This window comes from Cygnus atratus, chromosome 3 (assembly GCF_013377495.2).
Source record: "Cygnus atratus isolate AKBS03 ecotype Queensland, Australia chromosome 3, CAtr_DNAZoo_HiC_assembly, whole genome shotgun sequence".
NCBI classification, from domain to species: Eukaryota; Metazoa; Chordata; class Aves; order Anseriformes; family Anatidae; genus Cygnus; species Cygnus atratus.
Window position 1 is genome coordinate 20,879,822 of NC_066364.1, and position 13,998 is coordinate 20,893,819.

The 13,998-nt window shown below is 38.0% G+C and overlaps 1 protein-coding gene across 1 annotated transcript; it reads left to right on the plus strand.

Annotated features, from left to right (window-relative positions):
• Positions 1–225: 225 nt before the first annotated feature.
• On the plus strand, positions 226–3,846 carry TMEM18 (transmembrane protein 18). The gene is made up of 5 exons (XM_035543080.2): positions 226–316; positions 528–648; positions 2,218–2,272; positions 3,045–3,138; positions 3,227–3,846. The coding sequence occupies exons 1-5, from the start codon at positions 269–271 to the stop codon at positions 3,314–3,316; spliced, it is 408 nt and encodes a 135-aa protein (XP_035398973.1). The 5' UTR covers positions 226–268; the 3' UTR covers positions 3,317–3,846.
• Positions 3,847–13,998: the final 10,152 nt, after the last annotated feature.

Here is a 13,998-nt window from a genome sequence, read left to right on the forward strand (position 1 = left end):
TTATTTTTGAGGGCTACCACTTCGCACACATAGGTGCTTTTTGATACAAGCAGGCTGAGCAAGGTCAGGAATACCACTCCTTTGCTCCCTCACTGACGACCGCATATCCGCCATTTTCCCTCCCCCTAAGCCACCGCCGCGGGGCAGGGACCTTGCCCTCGCCGAAGTCTCGCGAGAAGACGCCCAACGGCCGCGACTGCGGCCGGTTTGGCGTCTTCTCGCGAGACTTCGGCGGCCGTTATCTGTGGTGAGGCAGAGCGCTACCATCATGGAGGCGCCGCTGAGCGGCCCGCCGGGGCTGTCCACGATCGTGGCGGTGAGGCGCCGTCCTCTGAGGGAAGGGGCTGGGGAGAAGGCGCTGGCTGTTGCGTGTAATGGGGATCTGCTCCTTTTTGTGTGGGGCAGCACGTGTTGGGGTGCTTTTTGAGCGCGGTCCGTGACTGAAAACGGTGTTCGGTGCGGTGTGGGTAGAGGAGAGCTGCTCCAGCGGTGCCCTAATCTCCTTTCATGTCGTGTTTTTTTCATAGAGAACGGACTGGTCCGAGCCCTGGCTGGTGGGGCTGGCGGTTTTCCACGTCCTCTGCTTCCTCTTAACTTGCTTCTCCTTCCAGCACTACCAGGTGCAAATCGGGCACTTTCTCTGCATGGGTGAGTAGTGCAGTCATGCTTCCCTGAGTTCCTCGTCGGGAGATACAGGACAGGTGTGTTGCTCGCACTTCCTGTATTTTGGTGACAGCTTCTTACACAGCCCAGGGCTTTTTTGATATGTCCTGCAACACATAAAGTGCATACAAAGTAGTATTCCTCTTGTAGTAGTAGTAGTGTGTATATATATATATATATATATATATATATATATATATCTATACACAGTTGATTTGCCTGATACAGAAGCTGCCATGACCTATAAATATTTATGTGTTTATTTAATTTCCAAGACTGTACAAAGCAGAGACTTTAAACTTTTTGACCATAGTGAGAATCTAGGATAAATATTTTTTTTTTTTTTGCATGGTTACACTGTGTTTGTTATGCCACTTGTCAGGAAGAAATTGAGAGCAGCTGCTTTCTGCTCTGCATTACTCTAATGCTGCGGTTCAGTAAATACAGTTAGCTTCAACCAGGATTCATTTTTGGAGTAGGTTCATCATATGCCCCAGTGACCACTGTGATAGTGGCATGAGGAAGAACAAGTCTGATTTAAAAGTGTCACTTAGTCAGCTAGTCAAGTGGTAAAACTATGACTAGAAGGGAGTTAAATTTTTTTTTTTTTAAAGATTAGGATATTGTGCAATACGTGAACAGTTCCTATAAATGCTTAAGTGTAAATTCATAGATGTGCTCCAAATGTTTAGTACCCTAACTTCAGATAGGAGTCCTAGATACAAAAGTGTGACACCAGAGCATCTAAAATGATATCCCAATTCCATTCCAGTTATTGGGAAGTTCTGGTGTTTCTTCTTCCAGATGTAACTTAGAGGGAGTCATCAAGAAGATTGTTGGAAACCGTGCTGACTTTTTTTATATCGTTTGTTTTCTGAGCTCTTCCTGTAAACTCAGTTAAGCAGGATTTCATGGTTGTTTGTAATACAGCAAGTGTATTTTGTGATCGCTGAATACTTGATAGTAACTATATGGGATCTTAATTTAAAACTGGAATGATCAGGGGGATGAAGAACAGTCTACAAAGAAGGCCTCTACTACAAAGACTGAGAGAGCTGGGGTTATTTCTTCTAGAGAAGAGGAGGATCCAGGGAGATCTTATAGCAGCCTTCAAGTACCTAAAGGAGGCCTACAGAAAAGCTGGAGAGGGACTCTTTGTCAGGAAGTACAGTGACAGTGGCTTTAAACTAAAAGAGGGGATATTTAGATTAAAGGTTAGGAAGAAATTCTTCCATCAGAGGATGGGTGAGGCACTGGAACAGGTTGTCCAGGGAAGCTGTGGATACTCCATCCCTGGAAGTGGTTAAGCCCAGACTGACTGGGGCTTTGAGCAACCTGAACTGGTGGCAGGGGCTTGGAAGTACTCTTAAGTTTGGAAGTGTCTTTAAAGTCCCATCCAACCCAAGCCATACTGTGAAATACTAAATGTGCAGTTTGATATTCTGACGATCAAGGAGGTGTACTGTATGATGTGTATACATCTCTTGTATATATGGCAGAACTGATGGCAGTTGTTTTTAAATAATTACTGAATCTAATTTTTTTTTTGTACAGTGGGTTTAGTGTACTCTGCAGAATATATAAATGAATTAGCAGCCATGAACTGGAGGTAAATATTTACATTTTCTTATTTAAATGAATGTTCTACAAATATTCTTTTTTCATATATATCAATCCCCCCAAAAAACTTAACCTATAGAGAGTCTCCCATCAGTAGAATGGGATGGCAGAAGGTTTCTTGCATTCATTGTTACAACACTTCTGAACAAAACCATAGGGTGTGACATGGTTACCGCTTAAAAAAGGAATATTTTTGAATAGTTAGTGTGTATTTATTGTATTGCTTAAAATCACATCCCTTTTTATTAAACTTGCATACCAGAGTTAAACTGATAGTTTAGTCATAAAAACTGAACTAATTTTCTGATATAACTGAAAATTGTATGTTTAACAACACTTTGTGCAGACATCTAATTTCAAGTCTTTATGTTCCACTTAATGCATGCGTGGCCTAAGTTACAGCTTCACTACGTTTGTTATTTCTGTTACCTCTTCTAATACGAGGAACCAAAATGAATATTTAAAAGTCATCTCAGACACTTCAGGATAAGCTTGACTTCTAAGGCACAGATATATCTCTGGTTGTTTTGAGTCTTGAGCAATAAAACCATAAGAAAAAGGCTGGTACTGTAGTGAACACTCATAACTGATGAGATAACTTACTGTCACTTCCAGCTTCATACAGCTGGCCTGTGTTTGGGAATCCCAAGAAGTAGGATAATCTGTACAATGTCCATATTGAATGATTACTGTGAAGATATAACATTATGTGAACTACGTTGAATAAAGCTTCCTTTTTAATTTTTTTCTTTTTCTTTCAGGCTGTTTTCTAAATACCAGTACTTTGATTCAAGAGGAATGTTTATTTCATTAGTATTTTCAGCACCACTACTGGTGAATACTATCATAATTGTGGTAGGTTTTCATTTATATGGGTACTTCTTTTTTTAAACTCACCTGTATAAATACAATTATCAATTTAATTAATTTACCTACTTTTCAGGTCAACTGGATGTACAGAACTTTAAATGTTATGACTGAACTGAAGACACTACAGCAGAGAATTAAAGCAGAAAAACAGAAGAAGAAGTGAAAGGGTCTAACACTATTTTTCTGATATCGTAATAATACTTGTCCATGCAATCAGTCCTAATGCTTGTTTATGCAGAAGCAGCAATTTTTTTGTCTGATACCAAGGGGACTTTGCAACCTGTGGCTGTGGACAATGACAAAAGCAGGTATCTACAATACATCTAAATTTCTCAGTGAAATTGAGAAATCTGGTCTTACCAGGTCTTTGTGCCCTTCGATGTAAACTAGTTTTCATCATGACCAAGTCTGTTAATGTTGGTGAGACACAACCTTCCTGTTTCCGTTTGCCTATGTATCTTTGTAACTGTCTTAACTGTGTATTTATCCAGTCTTTTGCTACTTGTGCCAATGGAACTGTGTTGTGAATTCCAGTAAATGAGGAGTTATGTCCAGAATGCCTCAGGAATCCCTGCTTCTGTGAAGCATTTGACTTGTCTGTAAATCAAGTTTCATACTTCCTGTGTGTATTGTATGTCAGTGAATAGTTCTGATGATTAGCATTTTATAAATAAAACTATCCACGGTATCTTACACTGAGTTAACTTGATTTTTTTCAAGTCACTTTTGTTCTTTGTTTCCAAGAAATTGCCAGTTTTCTTATATCTTGTACCTAATTTGCATATGTCATTCAAATCGTGATATTAATGCAGTTACATAAATATATTTTCTTAAAACTGGGTGAAATTTCAGTAGTCTCTTTCCCTTTTTAGAACAGAAGGGAAGGGGAAAAACTGTAGGATGTTCTGTGTTATTTTGTTAATCTTGTTTAGGTTTTTATGCTTGACTTGTTTTAATAAGTTACTGAAAACTTAAATTGTAAATATAAAGACTTCAGTTTTGCTTAGAGTTACCTGTTTTTATTTGATTAAGAAAAATTGGGGGATGGGGGAGAGTATAGTAAAAGAGTCCATACATTTTTAGTGAAAGCTGCATCTGGAAGTGGTTAATCCTGTATGTGGAGACCTAAACCTCTGTATAAAATCAATTTAATGATGATCTACAAAATCGAGCTTAGATAATGGTAATGTGAAGAACAGTTGAGCATGTAAGGCTAGATTGCAAAAGCAGAACACTTGTAAGGTTTTAAGCTTGCCTGTGATTTTAAAAAATCAAATAGTCTTGACCAAAGTGGAATTACTGTTAATAAGCAGGAAGATAAGCAGATGCTTATCTTATCTTCAGGGGAGAGTGAAACGTTCTGGAGAGTCTCACAGCATTGTGGAATGGCAGTGCACTGTTGGCCTGGGGTCTGTTTCTTTAATTCTTCTATGGATTAATTTAGCATGGCTCTCCTTAAACCTCTGTCAAGAATTGCTGACTACTAGGTTATTTATATATTAGCAAACTAAATAGATGCAGGCTTAGATGTCCTATAACCATTCATTCTGTTGTGACTATTGATGCAATTTTGGGCAGTGTCAACTCTCACTCTTCCGTGGAAATAACTGTAGTGGTCTTGTGGAGATCATGTGCCTTTGGGTGGCAGCCTCTCTTCCTATGGAAGAAAAAACCACTCTTTTGAAGGAGTGAAGAGAATCTATCCAGATGGATACAAGATAGGATATAGCACCTATTTTCAAGACCAGAGAACAGACCTGTTTGATTTTATATAGATAGATGTAGTCCTGGTTTGGATTGGAGAAGTTAATTTTGGTTTTACAGTTTGGGGAGAATTATGGAATTTTACGCATGGACCGAAGCCTAACCATAGAGATGTGCTCCTGACCTTCCTCTTGTGAACTGTTCTGTAACAGTACAATCGTACAGTTGTTCTAGTGTCACACTTGTAAATGTCACTAGTGTCACAAGTGTAGAGCTTGTGTACCCTGCCATACATGAGATACCACCACTTGCTAACAGATTTGGGCTTCATACAATTTATGAGTTTGATTCACAGTAGATGACATGGTTCGGAGCAGCATATTCTCTAAGGAAGTTTCTTGCAATGAAAAACAGTGTGCTTCATTTAGTTCATCCAAGGCAAATCTTCCCCAAATATTTCAGTGTTTTGTCCTCTTACTTGTGTGAGGTTGGAAAGTGGAATTCCCTCTTCTGCAACTGTGAAACTGGTGAGCAATCAGAACTGTCTTTCCTAGTGTAAGAGACAATATAACAAATTTCCTGTATTGCTGAGTTTTGTGTTAATCTATCTTGGCACAGGTTTTATGGATAGAAGAAATTCTCTGTACCTTTGGGGATTCCAAGTGAAATAAAAAATAATCTTGTATGTATTTAAGTTCTTTCCTGTTACATCAGTGTCGTTGACCTTTCAGGCAGTATTTAATTTCATGTAGCATTAACATAATAATGTTGCCATTAAATATAAGATCTCAAGGCACCACTGTTTAACAGTTAAAGTGAGCCCTAGAGTTGGAGCATCAGGGACTTTATTTGTAATTAGCAAGTTAAAATCCATTTTGACTGTATGTTATCTGTTAATTTCTGATACCACTGACGTAATGCGGTAGCTTGCAGGCAGATGATGCTTAGTACAGAAAGTATCAGCATTGCGGATTATTTTTAGTCCCCTAGAAGTAATTTTAAGAATGTAAACAGCTCCTAATTCCAAAATTTTACCAATGTTTTTGAAGGACAAACATTTCAAAATGTGCACTTAATTGTAAGCATGATGATTTTACAACTTGCCTGACTGCTGAAACTACAATAAGTAAATGTGACAGCTGCATACACTGTTTCTATATATGTGATTGTCAGAAAAGTATTCCCATTTTCTACATTTCAGGAGGACTCAAACTTGTATCTCAGTTGGCCTGCAACTAACCTTGCCTGGAAAACTCTTAAGAGTTAGGTTTAGAAGAAATATTTGAAGTAAGCATCTAGCTGTATGAGAAATGATCAGAATTAAGCAAAGCAGGCTTTTGTTCATCATATCGCTTTTTATGAAGTGGCAGCATGGTAACATAACAGCCTAGTTGCTGACAAATGGAAATAATTAGATAAATGAAAATAATTACATTGTGTTTTCAGGGATCTTTGCCTACTTAGGATTTTGTATATATAAGTGAATGAGATCCAAATATTTAAGAATGGTGGAATAACCTTAATTGGGAGATCTGATTTTAGGTTGTTTGCGGAAGAGCCTGTTTGCTTATTCCAAAATGGAAAAAAAAAATACAGAAAAGCTGGTAGCTGCTCAGTTGGATCCTTTGGACAGTGAGAGTAGACAGGGGTGATTTGTTTCTAGCTCTGTGTATCTTACAGGCAGTGACTCAAATCTTCAGCCTTCCTTAATGTATTTTTCCTCAACGACACACAAGTGTCAGTCACTGTGGAAAAACATTAATGGGGGGAGGAAGGAATATTAGCCTAGCAACTTTTCCGTAGTAGAAAGCAATTTTGTCTTCAGGGACAGAGATCAACAGAATTTAGTTGACAGACTTCCTGGAGTTCGAAGTTTGCCATGTTCCCTATGGAAAAGTAATAAGTAAAATGAGTTTCCAAGAATTGGAACCTAGAATTCTCTCTTCTTCCATGTTCACTGAAATGCTGTATCTTTAGGTGAATTTTCCCTTCTTTCAGTCCAATGACTTTCTTTTATTCTAGACAGAACGAATGAATTTCAAAAAAGGAACTTGAATGTATTGGAATATTTGCTAGCTCAGTAGTTTTTGTTTTATAATTGATGGGTATATTCCATACACATTATCACCGAAGGCACGGAAAGACAATAAATTGAGGTCTCCTGCATTGTGTGTATTCTAAATAAAGAATTTTGAAGGACAGTCTTGTTACTTCTCATCAGCTTTGCCTTAAAGAAAGGGATCTGTTTCTAGGAAAACTGTGTTGGATGCTCATCTGCTGTTGTTATGAATCCTAAATGGAGGAATAGTCTGGAGAATTGCTCTGTGCATTTTGAGAATCATAAGCTCAAATTCTCTGGTTTTTATAGGAAGTGGGAATGTCAGGGAAAAAGGGGATTATTTATGTGACTAAGATAGAAAGGAATACGGGCTGTAAAGTAGTTAATGTTGTATTTCTTCAAATACATGTGAATATTTTTGTATACTTTTATAATAAAGTTTATTAAAAAGAGGCAAATTGAATTTTTCACTACAGGTGATTATACCACTTTTATACTTAATGTGAGTTTTCTGAAGAGAGATGCATAGTTTGATATAATTGTATATTTACATGTTTTTAATACTTTAAAATATCTTTAAAATCTTTTAATGCATTTCAATGAAATAGAAATATTGGTTTTCTGTGCATCTGGGGTAGAGACCATTGCAGTTAACCAAGTTTGCCACTGGATGTCACTGTTTCACATGCAGAAACTAACTCAAAATTCTGTGGTTTTTCACCATAGCTTCATAAATACTTTATGCAGCATTTTGGAATGACCAGGGAAGCTTGCAGTGGTCAAAGTACTTGTAGTGGCAGTGGTGATGTGCATATATCATATATGCTTCCAGAGTCAGGACTGTGTTTTGGTTGGTGTTTTAAAGCTTCATGATTAGGCAAGGAAATTAAGTATGAGTGAGAGAGGATACTTACATTTACTTATGGAGGTCTTTAGTTAAAAAATACATATATAAATACTAAAACAATTACATTATTGTGTTAATAATATGCAGGAAAGTTTGCTGAAGCAGTCTAGTTAGTGAACTGACAGCTTATATGTCTTCCATCTCTTTCTGATTTCCCTTACAGAGCTCATCACTACCATTTAGTATTACACGTGCACTTAAACTCACATGTATATAAATGAGGTTCTCAGACATCAGCAGTCACTTCAGTCTTTCTCTACAATCTGTCAAACAGTCCTCAGCAGTGTACAGGTGCTTGATAACTTTTTTTGAGAAGCTCTATATTTCCTACTTTTGTGTTTACTGCTTCGTTTAAATATGAACTATAGGAACCATTCTTACATTGTTGCACAGGCGTAATGAAGCCAGGAAAAGAGCTGTAACTAGTAATGCATTACACAGTTACAAGCATTGACTTTAAGTGGTCCCACTGAAATAGTCGTCCCGTTCTCATTGGCACTGTCTAGAGTTATAACCAGTTGAAAACAAAGTCAGGATCAAATGTGTTGCCTCATTCATCTGAAAGCATTACAGTACTTTGTAAGGCATTCGGCAGAACTGATTGAAACAAGGCACATTTCTTAAAATGGATGAGTTCCAAGTGTCCTTTATAACACGTTAATCAAGCCCTGAATCAAAGCAATGCAATCCTGTAAACCTTTCTTCCCTTCTTGTCCAGCAAGGGCTTGAGAAAATGGGTTAGCACAGTGACCTGAGGGTAGCTTGTTAGTAATGTTTTCATGTTCAAAGAAGGGCAGCGAAGCTGGTGTGGAGTCTAAAGAACGAGTCTTATGAGGAGCAGCAGAGGAGCTGAGGTTGTTTAGCCTGGAGAAGAGAAGGCTCAGGAAAGACCCTATTGTACTTTCCAATTACCGTAAAGGAGGATGTAGCACCCAAGCCCCAAGTGATAAGACGAGGGGAAATGACCTCAAGTTGCTCAAGGGGCCACTAGAAGGTTATCATCAGGTTACTAGGAGAAATTCCTTTACTGAAAGAGTAGTGGGGCGTTGGAACAGGCTGCCTAGGGAAGTGATAGTCAACATCCCCAGAGGTCTTCAAGAAACCTGTAGATGTAGAACTTAGTGTGGTTTAGTGGTAGATTTTAGTACTAGGTTAAAGGTTGGACCAGATGATCTTACAGGTTTTTTCCAACCTAAATGATCCTACGATAATATATCCTGAAGTCATATATAGGATGGTCTGCAATACATAAGTCATTTAAGGTCCGTAACTGTAGGAGTCATGCCTCTGATAACATTCCCTTCACCTTGAATTAGGGATTAGTAGGAATAATCAGCTTCCTGTAGCCACCTTTGAGAGCATATGATTTGTGAGGTTTGTACTCAGGCAAAGGCATCAACAAAAATCAGGAAACTGATGTACCAAACAAATAATGTGTTGCTTGTTCACCACGTAAGTTTTGCATAGCAGTCCAGGCAACCGTGAGCTTTTTGATTGTTTAAATATATTTGACCCACAACAGTGTTGTAAACTGGGATTGGAAATAGATTTAATGGCTTTAAGGTGTTGGGTGTTGGTTTTGTAAGTTAATTGATACTGAGAGCTTTTGTAAGTAATCACAGTCTATTTTCTTTTGAAATCACACAGTCAACAAAAATAAAACAGTCCAATTTCATCTATTTTCTTGTTTCAATTGCCCCAAATCCTAAATTAGTCTAATCCTTCTACAGTAATTATATATTAGGAAAGAAAAAGAAAACAGGACACAGAACATTCTCCTAATTAACAAGAGCTAATTTATTAAAAAAAAAAAAAGTTAATGAGACCGTTTTTTTTTTTCAGCAAATCAGTTTATTCATTTTTACCATCAAAGATTCAGATTAATTAGTAAATAAAGTGTGTGCTTTCCAAGTTTTCTGCTTACCCTGTATTGTAGGAAAAAGAATTTTAACATGAAAATTAGCTGTCTGGCTTTATATGCGAGTGAACAAGGACAGTTGCCATGCTATGTGCTTTCCATGTAATTATCTTTGAAGCAGAAGTAAACAAAATATTCTAAAATATTAAATGATCTTACTGATCTATCAGTAACTGATATTGAAAGTAAAAAAAAAAATAATATTGAAAATCAAGAAAACACATAGCTTATAGGTATCATAGAATCACAGAATATCCCGAGTTGGAAGGGACCCATAAGGATCATCAAGTCCAACTCTTGGCACCGCACAGGTCTACCCAAAAGTTTAGACCATGTGACTAAGTGCACAGTCCAATAGCTTCTTAAATTCAGACAGGCTTGGTGCAGTGACTATGTCCCTGGGGAGCCTGTTCCAGTGTGCGACCACCCTCTCGGTGAAGAACCTCTTCCTGATGTCCAGCCTAAACTTCCCCCGCCTCAGCTTAACACCATTCCGGCGGGTCCTGTCACTGGTGATTACGGAGAATAGGTCACCTGCCTCTCCACTCCCCTTCGCGAGGAAGTTGTAGACTGTGATGAGGTCGCCCCTCAGCCTCCTCTTCTCCAGGCTGAACAGGCCCAGTGCCCTCAACCGCTCCTCGTGCGTCTTCCCCTCTAGGCCCTTCACCATCTTCGTCACCCTCCTCTGGATACTCTCCAACGGTTTAATGTCCTTTTTGTACTGTGATGCCCAGAACTGCACACAGTACTCGAGGTGAGGCCAGACCAGCGCAGAGTAGAGCGGGACAATCGCTTCCCTCGACCGACTAGCAATGCCGTGCTTGATGCATCCCAGGATATGGTTGGCCTTCCTGGCTGCCAGGGCACACCGCTGGCTCATATTCAACTTGCTGTCAACCACAACCCCCAGATCCCTCTCTGCGGGGCTGCTCCCCAGCGTCTCATCGCCCAGTCTGCATGTATAGCCAGGGTTGCCCCATCCCAGGTGCAGGACCCAGCACTTGCCTTTGTTAAACTTCATGTGGTTGAACACATGAGGTTTAACAAATTCCCTAAATGAGGTTTATTCAAATTCCCTCATGAGGTTTAACAAATTTCCTAAACAATTAACTTGTATAAAGATTTATATAAAAAAGTTTAGTAAGATTTATATTTGAATGAAATATATTCGAGCGTTAAATATGTGATTTATACATCTACGTCAGAAAAGAGAAAGCAAGTTCTTCTCCAAGCTCTCACAAAACTTATGGAAGTTATTATTTTCAAGATTTCTACAAGACTGAAATCACAATTTTGACTTGTAAGTGCACTGAAATACATTGGAGTCTTTGAGATTTTTTTATAGTATGACCTACAAAGTGAAATCAATACGTTTGTAAAGTGAATAATAAAACTAATACATTTAAAGACAACATGTCGTGGTTGTATCATGATTGGGCAATATAAACTAAATGCCAAGTAAACAAAAAGTACAGAAAAAAATAGATGTTGTTGTATTTTTCAACTTCTTATTTAATTCTTGTACATGTTAATACACATTAATATTGACAAATTCCAAACTGTAGTGCTTTAAAAATTGCACCAAATATCTTTCCACTGAAAGATGGAAACCTTGTCCTCAGAACCGTAAACTACCCTCTTTTAAAAGCCTTGTCTGAGACTTAGTAGAAAATGCTGAATACAAATGCTGGAAGAATATCAGCTGTATAAGAGGTTTTTTTTTTGTTTGTTTGTTTTGATCTGCTTTTCTTTATTGATTCTATTTAGCAGTTTATGGGTTAAAACACTACCGTCAGAATATTATACTCAATTAAACAGCACAAAAGCCCCCTGTTTTTGTGTATGCATGCCCATTAGTTAGGCATATATTAATTCTAATTAACAACAGCCATTATCATTCAATATCATTAACTTAATTCTCATAGGGGATGCCCTTACAGAGTTATCTCATTTGAATTTAACCCGACTAAATGTGATACATTATAGCTGTATTAATGCATAAAAATAAAATAATAAAAAATATATACATAATTGTTTCAATTAAATACATAATTTTCAGTATTAAATAAGAGCTAGAAAGCAATCAGTTTTCTTTGTAGCCCTTAGAGGGCTCTATTGCTATACAGCACTGGGAAATAGGCTAATTTGACATTTTAACATATTCTGACATCTACTGTAATTTAATTTAGGCCTTATATTAACTCTGTTTACATGGCTTTAACTGTGTGCAGAACCTTCCAAGCTGGTTAAAAGGTCTGATGACGTAGATGTAGGATTGTGAGATGAAATAGAATGTCTACAAAGCTGTTGGGTATAGATTTACTGGAATTAGAATAATAAATGTGACAAGATTCTCGGTTCCCAAATTTCAAAGGCGTTGAGGACTGGTCTGGAGACAAAATGATTAAATCATGACTTAATCATGTCTCATCATTTTCTGAATGCTTAACTGTCCATCTAGAGTGTCTGTGTGTAAATTACAGCATTACAGTGCAGCTCTTTAGCAAGCTCGTATAGTTAAAGTGTGTTGTATCCAGACAACAAATCTCTTATGGGGAAAGAAGCGGAAGAGCCCCCTCTTTTCTTCCTCCAGGGGATTCAGGTATGACTCAGCGTCTTTTCAGAGTCATGAAAACAGCCAAGAGTAACAGTAACTCTGGCAAAGGGTTAGAACCACAGATAAGAAGTGTTTGATACGAAAGGGAAGAGCACGGATGTGGAAAAGTACTTGTACCAGCTTAGTGACTATGTTTAGTCATTTTTTTTAGTCATGTTTAAATGCCATTAAGAAGATGGAATTTTAAAGGGCAAAATGAGGGGTACCACACTTAACGGAGATAGAAGAGACCTGCGAACAATTGCAACTTCATAAATGTTTCCCTTAGGATCCAGTGCACAAAGCAAACTGGAGTGGAACTGCAAGGAAGGCATGCATAGAAACAAATTTGAGTGAAATGAAGTAAAGTCAGATTTGGTTTTGTTTGTTTAAAATATTTAAAAATAATGTTTTTAAGTAAAAGATGAAAAGGCAAAGAATAAGGAGAGGAAAAGCTGCGTGAAAAAAAGTACAGGACAAGATGGTTGTGAGACAAGTAGAGGAAATAGGAGAGCTGCTGGTTATTATTATGCTAGATATAAGACAGTTATCTTAGGGAAAAAAGAAATGCACAACAAAGTAAAAAGGAACATTCTTTGCAGTCTGCCAGCATTCTCTGGGAAGGAACTGGCAGATTCATGTGCACAAAGATCATCCACAAGAATTCTAGTGAGAAGGGCCAAAATTGTATTGTTCATGTAAGCTCTGCTAAACCCATCAAAACATGGGAATGAAAATTCTCTTTCAGAAACAGTGAACAAATATTGGATAGGTCAGTGTTGAGAGTTAAAAGCCATTTAACCTCATGCACTGCCTCCAGCTCTCGAGTGAACACAGAGACTGACCACAAGATACTAATCCTTGTTTGTTTTCTCTGAATTAGGGTGTGCTGTAGTCAAAATAATTGCCCCAGCTCAGTTCATCTAGAGCATGAAGAAATTAGCCATGATCGTTTTAGCTCACAATCAGGCAATTGATCCTTTGCCAGGATCAATACATTTCTCCAGGTTTGCATTTTCAGACTCACCTTACTTGAGCCCTCTGAAGTGAAACCACTGCCAGTGTGATGTCCTCTTCGATGGCCTTTCGTTTGCAGCAGGTACAGGAATTCCTGTTTGCTTCACCCAGAAGTCCCTGGTGGGTTTCCTTACATTAAGCCATGCTCTATTTGCTGCAGGATTCAGTGTCAGGGCATTAATTGAGAAGGCTGCTGATTTACAATGGATCCTAGAGCACTGTCAATGACCACCATGCTGAAAAGGGGAAGCTTCCCATGTTTCTAAGATTCTTTGATAGCCTAGGTGAAAATTGACTATGAACACAAAGATATTGTTATGAATATTAGTCTTTATTCTTGAAGAAGGAGTTCATTTTCCACAGGAAGAGAGATTGAGAAAGAACAGGTATCCTGACAAGAATGGGATGTTAAGAATAAGAAACCAAAATCTTATGACATCTTAATTTAAAGTATTTTTCCAATACTAGTAAGCCCCTGGTCTAAAATAAGAAAATAAGATTTTAAAAGTGAAATGAATGACTGTAGTGCTAGTAAGGGCAGAATTGTTTAAGGTGAAAAATATGTATGGCTTATAGTAAAGTTCCAGGAAATTTAAAAGAAATAGGCAGGAAGGAAGGAAAATTATTGCATGAATCATACTCCC